This window comes from Drosophila persimilis, unplaced genomic scaffold, assembly GCF_003286085.1.
Source record: "Drosophila persimilis strain 14011-0111.01,24,50 unplaced genomic scaffold, DperRS2 tig00000124-arrow-pilon, whole genome shotgun sequence".
Taxonomy (NCBI): Eukaryota; Metazoa; Arthropoda; class Insecta; order Diptera; family Drosophilidae; genus Drosophila; species Drosophila persimilis.
In genome coordinates this window covers 5,124,288-5,133,965 of record NW_020825294.1, presented here as the reverse complement: position 1 = coordinate 5,133,965, position 9,678 = coordinate 5,124,288, and the positions used below count along the sequence as shown (strand labels likewise).

The 9,678-nt window shown below is 42.3% G+C and overlaps 1 protein-coding gene across 1 annotated transcript; it reads right to left on the bottom strand.

The window, feature by feature from the left end:
- Positions 1-4,072: 4,072 nt before the first annotated feature.
- On the bottom strand, positions 4,073-4,879 carry LOC6593922 (uncharacterized protein CG13380). Its single transcript, XM_002018647.2, has 3 exons — positions 4,832-4,879; positions 4,473-4,768; positions 4,073-4,409 (listed from the first exon to the last, which is right to left on the bottom strand). The coding sequence occupies exons 1-3, from the start codon at positions 4,833-4,835 to the stop codon at positions 4,284-4,286; spliced, it is 426 nt and encodes a 141-aa protein (XP_002018683.2). The 5' UTR covers positions 4,836-4,879; the 3' UTR covers positions 4,073-4,283.
- Between the last annotated feature and the right edge of the window lie 4,799 nt (positions 4,880-9,678).

Sequence of the window (9,678 nt, the reverse complement as noted above, 5' to 3'; positions counted from 1 at the left end):
CATATTTTTTTGAAGCATACCCTCTGGACAAGGGTATTACGGTTATGCATTGGGAAGGAGTTGTTTTCTAAATATATTTAAATATTATGGAAAAATCATTAAAGAAATCTGTACATATCAATTGAATCAATTTCAAACCATAAATATTAAAACAATAATTGGTAATTATTCCTAAGGGTATTTAAAGATTCGTTCCAGCATATCGAAACTGCCTTTCTTGTTTGTGCTATGACTATGACTTTGAACGCATTTGCTTAAGTGATTTATGCATCCGAGCATCCGATAGCAGCTGAAAATCAGTCGAAAACTATGGATGGGTGAAATCATTAAGTGTGAACAGCGCCAAACTTTGATCGCCATAATGATGGAGGGGAGCCCGAACTTGAACTTGAAGAATGCTGACTTGCAAAAGGCCGCTGCCACACACACATACAGAAAAGTACACAGAAAACATAAAATATCAAAATAGATATAGACAAACAGACAGACAATTCAAAAAGCATATCCATGGCTGTGGCTGCAATTAGATCTGCACTCCAAATGGGTACCCAGAGGCGAGCAACAATTAAAAATGGGTCTCGCCGTCAGCGCAGCGCAACAATAAAAATAAAACTCTGTTTACCATGAAGTTAAGTACGAGAGACCTTAGGCGTCACGTCATGGATACAGCATACACCATGCAGCATAGATGTTGTGTGTTTCGAGTCGTATTTTATGATACCTAGAGCCTGGTGTGGGCCACACATTTGGATTGTAAGTTTCCATTGCCTGCAATTTCACTTTCCTTCTCCGTATATAGTATGTATTTCACAAAATTGGCGACATCCCACACCGTCCCGCCACATACTCATAATTGGGTCGCTTAATCTACCATTTGACATCAATCATCTCTCCCCAGCCTCTGCCTCTGGCTCTGGCTCTGTCTCTGCCTCTCCGTCGGCAAAGCAAACCTCATTCCCATTGAGCAGACAACTTTTTAATTACAATTGGGCTCATTGTTTGAGCCGCAATTTTGTGTCGAGTTATGTAACATTCGCATTGCGTGGCGACGGCCAAAGGAAAGTCATCATTAGATTGACATAAAAACTCTTTATCGGGTCGATAGCGGATGAAATGGTAAGTGGCAGAGGCTCCGAGATTGATATGGTCTACATTACCATTGATTTTGAAAAGAAGCTTCTCTTAGACCTAAAATACATATAATCATTTTTCACTAGGTAAAACTGTCTCTTTCTTGATTCACTTTAATTCCATTTCAATCCCATCCTATTATTCCTAGACATCATTACCCTCCAGGGACAGACGTTGGCATGGGACAAGAGAATCGGTTGCCATTCGAAAAGAAGTGCGGTAACAAAGCGTTTGAGACGGAGCCAATGCTAATTAACTTCTTCTTCTTCTCTTGCTGGATGCATGGATGTGTGGATGTGTGGTTGTGGATGTCGATGGCGACCAACGTCTGTGTGTCTCCATGGCTGAGGTAAGGTAACCATAACCCAGTGACTGACTTTGACTCTTTGCCACCGCATCACGTGGCGTCGACGCCTTGGGTTCTGTAACCCATCAGCAATCAAAATAAAAAGAAACTATTTTTCCACACTGTTTGGTGGTCGAAATGTCAGGGGTTTCATCAGAGATCGTGTCCGAGCTTTATCCAAAATATTTTCCACCTAAAACAATTATTTATTTAATTTAGTTGCGGCTCTTAACGTATTTTGTTTTCTTGTCAATTGAGGAAAACCTTCATCGTTTTTGGCCATGAAATGAATTCGCATCAAAATGGATGTTGGAAACTAATATTGTTCAAATAATTGTTCGGCTTAGTTCGGTTCGGTTCACTTTGGTCAAGGGAAACAAAACATTTTTGAACTTTTTCATTACTCTGTTTGTTATGCTAATTTTTGCACAAAAGTTTATTAAGGTGAGCAAATATTTATTTGAATAAATGAATGATTGCACTCTGCTGCGGGTCAACAAATTGATATTATTTTAAGATGCGCTTTAAATTCATCTTTTCATCAGTAGCAAAAATTTCGATCCCGAACTTTCTTGTAAAGATTTTCCTGTATTCCCTTGCCTGATTAAAGCTGATGATTATAAAGAGTACACAGACCGAGCTGCAAAGTCGATTGCAAATAAAATGAACTTTAATCCATGCTTTTCTCATTAGAGTTGGAATTGTATAGAATCTTTTCTTGTGTCACAAAATATAGATGTATATCTATGCTATATGATTTTGATATTAGTAAACCATTTCAGGTTCAAGTTTAAATTCACTTCAGTTTGCAATTCAACTAAAAACCATTCCATTTTCAACTGCTTCAAACCGTTTTTTTATTTTTACTTGCAAATCACTTTTTTTTGTTTTTTCTTTGCAGCAACCCTTCAAGCGGATAAAAAAATTTCCATACCATACCATTGCACGTGTGAAAAAATAAGACAAATACGTTGACTTGAATCCAAAGCTGCTTTTGCTCAATGCCGACGCGGCGCCATTGTCATGGAGGAACTACCGAAGCTCGGAACGAACCAGACCAGACCAAGCCAGAGCAAAATCTCCATCTAAGAGACCGACCCGTCAAGACCTTCTTCCAGCGCAATTGCATTTTGTTTTGTTAGTGTTATGACTGGCTTTTGTTGGTGGCTTAGTACTATGGCGTTGTTGTTGTTGTTGGCGAAAATGTGCGACAAAAATTCTGAGCCAGACACATGATTTGTTGCATTCAGGCACGACGTTGGAGACAACGACAACACAAAACGCAGCTGAGAGCTCATTAAGCCGGGGGATCCATTGTGCAATCTCGTTTGCATTGTTCATTTTTCTGGCAGCAGATGAGGATGATGGCAGCAGTCGCTACTCGTCGATTTGGTAATACTTTTGCAAGGGTTTTCCATCACTGCCTAAGATTATTATCAGAGTCAGAAGCACACATGGAACACCAGGCTCTTAGGAGAGGACTCTTAGTCAAAATCGATGGTATTCATCTAAAAGAATGTTTCTTTGGTCCTCCCATATTGAACTTATCATTTCACCCTTCGCCTTTAGTTATTTGTTTACACAAAATCGAGCGTGCTAATATCAGGATTTCTTATAGGCCACTTCCCCTGTTTAGTCATCATCATCCTCATGGCTATTTGCCTACTCAAAGGAGTATTTACTAGGCCCTGAATGAACAGGAGACTGAATGGATTTGAATTGCTCGGTCAGTTAGAACTGAACATCTCAGCTTTCTCATTACTTCACAACACTTCCCCAGAGCGGACATGTTAATTTTTTAGTGTTGGATACAGAAATTTCGGGTTTGTTCTCACTCACTCTTTATTTGATATTTTGAGAACGAAAAAGCCAAGCACTCCTTTTGGATTATTATTATTTGGATTAGATGCCAGAGTTTTCGGTTCGTCGTCATGCCAGGCTGGCTCAGCAACACTTTGCTTGAGTTACCACAACACACACGTTTTTGTTGCTGTTTCCCTTGAGGGTCCAGCGTATTTAAATGTACTGTCGTACACGCATTATCATATTCTGCATGTATAGGTTTCACGGTGGCTGGCATTTGTGGTGCGTCCCCCTTTGCGCTGTGAGTCACCACGAACGGTGTAATGCCCAGGACATAGGCAATGGCAATCAGCATCTGGATGGCTCCGTAGTAGTCACGGGCACTGAGCGCGTCGCCCACCCGCCGCCTGCAGGCCCGATATGACTTCAAACCGCTACGTATCATGGGTAAACTCCGACTAAGTGTCGATCCGCGGCATACTTTTGTGCGACTCTGTCTAATTTAAGTTATCGCCGGAGTGCTTCTCCATATCGCAGATTAAAATGCATATCTCGGTACGGCACTGTTGGTGTATGGCTGCGGCTGCCATGGCAACAAGTTTAATTTGTAATACCTGATAGAATCGTTGTCCCCCCGCGACGTTATCTAATTCGTTTCACCAATTAAGGAGGGTACTTGACTGAAATTGTGGACGTATTAATTCATAATATGATGGGCTTAGTTCAAGTGGAAGGAATAATGTGCATTATAATACATAGGCGCACAGTAAAAAACAGGGAACGAGCATGGGCTACACAGTAAAATATCATTGAACTGCAGTTTTAATAGGTATGATATTCAGGCGATAATCATATTGATTTGTAATGTTACAGATTGTCTTTTTACCAGCAACAAATAAAGAGTGTTTCCCGCACCACACACGCGCAACTTCAGTCGAGACTCCGACCCTTCTGGTATTGTACAGTTCTTGATTCTGATTCTGATGCTGGCGAGTAACTCGATTTACAGAGAATCATCGGGTGTCTTACGGATCTCAGATCTAGGATCCCAGGTCAAATCAGATTCCTTGATCTTGTCGCGACTCGCCGAACAGTAGGGACACTGGCGAAAGTCCATCAGGAAAGTCTCCTGTGGGCACATGTGATGTTAGACCATAACCAAAAGTAAAGAAAGACCTAGGAAAGAACTCACCATTGGATGCTTCTCGCATATTGTGGCAACACGTCCACGGAAGTGGTGGCGGCAGCGACTACACTCGAGGCGCTTCATCGGACGCTCACATATGCATTTCTTAACAATGTCACTCTTCGATTCCACATCGGCGTTGTCGGCGCTCAAAAATGGGTATTTTCTGACCTGCATGTTATTCTTCTGGCCAAGAATCTTTCGTGCCGGACATCGGTATGACACGTCACGGAGCAAAGCTCCGTTCAGATTTACGTAAAACGAGTTAAGACGGGTGAAAATTGCGTTTTGATCTGTTCCCTCTTATACCGGAATGGTAAGAAAAATTAGCCCCACCGCACTCTTGTGTTCAATGAAAGGCTTACCCATTTTTCTTCTGATTTATAACACGACTTTATGTTCAGCAATAAGAATAAATCCGACCTCAACTAATGCTTGATTGAATGTTCCGAATTACAACCTACTTTACACAGCTTACTTATCCAATGCAAATCACCTCGAGAATTTTCTAAGCTCAAATACAAATGACGCCTTTTGCAAAGCCTACTTTAATTTCCAAGTAACGGGGCTGCTGAACGTTAATTGAATACCGATGATCCCAGCTCCCGAAAGAGACAGTTGACAGGCAGGATCCCCACTGTCCTGGGAGAGTGGGTCCTGTACCGATCTGGCTCTATTTGTGTGAGATATAGCCTTCCGAAGATTTGGATGTGCATATCTTTAAGATACTGGTTTTTCTGCACTCTATATCTCAGCGATACGGCAGTCGATCGGGGCGTGGCATGTCTTTTGATCATGTCTTTATGATTAGGAGAGTCCTGCCTGTCGACTGCCATCCGAAAAAGGGACATCCATTTTTTCACGATTTTCGCAAAAAATCATGATGGTTACATCATTAAATTTTCAAAAAATCGGCCCCATTTCCGAAGTGGAGATTCTGATGGCAGTCGACAGGCAGGATCCCCACTGTCCTGGGAGAGTGGGTCCTGCACCGATCTGGCTCTATTTGTGTGAGATATAGCATTCCGAAGATTTGCCTATCATTAAAATACCATTACTTTATTTAGCTCTTCCTTTTATCTTGGCAGGTCGCAACCTCGGGTGGCTAGGAATGCTTCTTGCGTGTCGTGATCACCGATTAGCCCACCACTGTTTACCAGGGGTATCACCCTTTTGGCCTTCCGGTTCATATGACGATGACGGCTGTCCACTAAAGAAGCCTGACGCCGGACACTACGCCGTACGCCTCATGGGACATGATTGCTGACGCGCGAGGCTGTGTCCTTTGGCTCCAGCAGGACAGAAGCGCACCCCTTGCAAGACTCTAGCCAAACAAGCCATCGGCATCCTTCGACCTGTCCATCGAAAACAAGACTTTGACTATGCATCCAACGGATGGGCTATTCGGGCTACTAGAACCTAGAAAGATATCCTTATTGTTAGGTTTAAGGATATACGCGTCTATATATTTAGATAGTAGATACAAATGTTTTCCAATTGTTTATTTGTTTATACTAAGCTAAGTTATGATGAATAAAACCATTGAAAAATCATCCTTGCTGTATCCTGTTTCGGGGAAAATATGACGGGGAATATAGGGAACGAAAGAGCAGAAAATATTTAATATTTTTTATTGGGGAACATGTCCTTGATCCTTGAGAAGGACTCCATTAAATCATGGACATTTTTTAGAGCACAGGAAGCCATTACACGGTCCATCCCGATCGGGCCGCACAAAAAAGAAAAGAAAGTATATTTGTCTGTAGAAAGTATCCTTGATCTTTCGTCCTTGACAAGGAAGCTATTCTGAACACAGGAAGCCGTTGCACGTCCCGATCGGGCCACAAATATTGGAAAAAAAAATAAATGTTGTTGTCAATTGTACAATTGTTGTACAACAACAAATTTAAACTTGCGGCCGCTCAAATGTCCAAAATCGAGAATATGATAACTGGGATACCAGGCAAACAGAAATCAACAGAAGGTCGCTTATTTTAAAAAAAATTTTGATTTAATTTTTATTAACGTTTTTCAACCCCCAAAAGTATGCCACAGAATTTTTTTCAATCGCTAAAGTTGCTTGCTGCTGATTTCTGTTCGCCTGGTATTCCAGTTTTGAAATTCTCGTTCGTGGCCACTTGAGCGATCGCATGTTGAGAGTTATTGTTGTACAACAACAGAAATTTGTTGTACAACAATTGACAACAACAACTTTTTTTGTTTTTTCCGTTATTGGTTGCCTAATCTGGGCGTGAGACGGCTACCTGAGATCGAAAAAATGTCCCTGATTCGATGGAGTCCTTATCAGGGACCAAGGACCAAGTATATTTTCGTCAGATACATATATCTGGTTTTCTCCCAGAATTGTTGCCCGATCAGGACGTGCGACGGCTTCCTGTGCTCTAAAAAAGTCCCTGATTTAATGAAGTCCTTCTCAAAGATCAAGGACATGTTCCCCAATAAAAAATATTAAATTTTCTCTGCTCTTTTGCTCCCTATATTCCCCGTCATATTTTCCCCGAAACAGGATACAGCAAGGATGATTTTTCAATGGTTTTATTCATCATAACTTAGCTTAGTATAAACAAATAAACAATTGGAAAACATTTGTATCTACTATCTAAATATATAGACGCGTATATCCTTAAACCTAACAATAAGGATATCTTTCTAGGTTCTAGTAGCCCGAATAGCCCATCCGTTGGATGCATAGTCAAAGTCTTGTTTTCGATGGACAGGTCGAAGGATGCCGATGGCTTGTTTGGCTAGAGTCTTGCAAGGGGTGCGCTTCTGTCCTGCTGGAGCCAAAGGACACAGCCTCGCGCGTCAGCAATCATGTCCCATGAGGCGTACGGCGTAGTGTCCGGCGTCAGGCTTCTTTAGTGGACAGCCGTCATCGTCATATGAACCGGAAGGCCAAAAGGGTGATACCCCTGGTAAACAGTGGTGGGCTAATCGGTGATCACGACACGCAAGAAGCATTCCTAGCCACCCGAGGTTGCGACCTGCCAAGATAAAAGGAAGAGCTAAATAAAGTAATGGTATTTTAATGATAGGCAAATCTTCGGAATGCTATATCTCACACAAATAGGGTCAGATCGGTGCAGGATCCACTGTCCCAGGACAGTGGGGATCCTGCCTGTCGATTGCCATCAAAATCTCCACTTCGGAAATGAGGCCGATTTTTTGAAAATTTAATGATGTAACCATCATGATTTTTTGCGAAAATCGTGAAAAAATGGATGTCCTTTTTTCGGATGGCAGTCGACAGGCAGGACTCTTCTGATCAGAAAGAGACATGCCACGCCCCGATCGGCTGCCGTATCGCTGAGATATAGAGTGCAGAAAAACCAGTATCTCAAAGATATGCACATCCCAATCTTCGGAATGCTATATCTCACACAAATAGGGTCAGATCGGTGCAGGATCCACTGTCCCAGGACAGTGGGAATCCTGCCTGTCAACTGCCACCAAAATCTCCACTTCGGAAATGAGGCCGATTTTTTGAAAATTTAATGATGTAACCTTCATGATTTCTTGCGAAAATCGTGAAAAAATGGATGTCCCTTTTTCGGATGGCAGCTGACAGGCAGGACTCTCCTAATCATAAAGACATGATCAAAAGACATGCCACGCCCCGATCGACTGCCGTATCGCTGAGATATAGAGTGCAGAAAAACCAGTATCTCAAAGATACATATGCACGTCCAAATCTTCGGAATGCTATATCTCACACAAATAGGGTCAGATCGGTGCAGGATCCACTGTCCCAGGACAGTGGGAATCCTGCCTGTCAACTGCCACCAAAATCTCCACTTCGGAAATGAGGCCGATTTTTTGAAAATTTAATGATGTAACCATCATGATTTTTTGCGAAAATCGTGAAAAAATGGATGTCCTTTTATCGGATGGCAGTCGACAGGCAGGACTCTCCCGATCACGAAAGGACATGCCACTCCCCGATCGACTGCCGTATCGCTGAGATATAGAGTGCAGAAAAACCAGTATCTCACAGATACATATGCACATACAAATCTTCGGAATGCTATATCTCACACAAATAGGGTCAGATCGGTGCAGGATCCACTGTCCCAGGACAGTGGGAATCCTGCCTGTCAACTGCCACCAAAATCTCCACTTCGGAAATGAGGCCGATTTTTTGAAAATTTAATGATGTAACCATCATGATTTTTTGCGAAAATCGTGAAAAAATGGATGTCCTTTTATCGGATGGCAGTCGACAGGCAGGACTCTCCCGATCACGAAAGGACATGCCACTCCCCGATCGACTGCCGTATCGCTGAGATATAGAGTGCAGAAAAACCAGTATCTCACAGATACATATGCACATACAAATCTTCGGAATGCTATATCTCACACAAATAGGGTCAGATCGGTGCAGGATCCACTGTCCCAGGACAGTGGGAATCCTGCCTGTCAACTGCCACCAAAATCTCCACTTCGGAAATGAGGCCGATTTTTTGAAAATTTAATGATGTAACCATCATGATTTTTTGCGAAAATCGTGAAAAAATGGATGTCCTTTTTTCGGATGGCAGTCGGCAGGCAGGACTCTCCTAATCATAAAGACATGATCAAAAGACATGCCACGCCACGATCGACTGCCGTATCGCTGAGATATAGAGTGCAGAAAAACCAGTATCTCAAAGATACATATGCACATCCCAATCTTCGGAATGCTATATCTCACACAAATAAGGTCAGATCGGTGCAGGACCCACTCTCCCAGGACAGTGGGGATCCTGCCTGTCGATTGCCATCAAAATCTCCACTTCGGAAATGAGGCCGATTTTTTGAAAATTTAATGATGTAACCATCATGATTTTTTGCGAAAATCGTGAAAAAATGGATGTCCTTTTTTCGGATGGCAGTCGGCAGGCAGGACTCTCCTAATCATAAAGACATGATCAAAAGACATGCCACGCCCCGATCGACTGCCGTATCGCTGAGATATAGAGTGCAGAAAAACCAGTATCTCACAGATACATATGCACATACAAATCTTCGGAATGCTATATCTCACACAAATAGGGTCAGATCGGTGCAGGATCCACTGTCCCAGGACAGTGGGAATCCTGCCTGTCAACTGCCACCAAAATCTCCACTTCGGAAATGAGGCCGATTTTTTGAAAATTTAATGATGTAACCATCATGATTTTTTGCGAAAATCGTGAAAAAATGGATGTCCTTT

What these genes read in the sequence shown, in the direction of transcription:
- LOC6593922 (XM_002018647.2), bottom strand. An exon ending in TATGCGAGAAGCATCCAATG is followed by an intron (nt 4,410 to 4,472) that starts GTGAGTTCTTTC and finishes ATGTGCCCACAG; the next exon opens with GAGACTTTCCTGATGGACTT.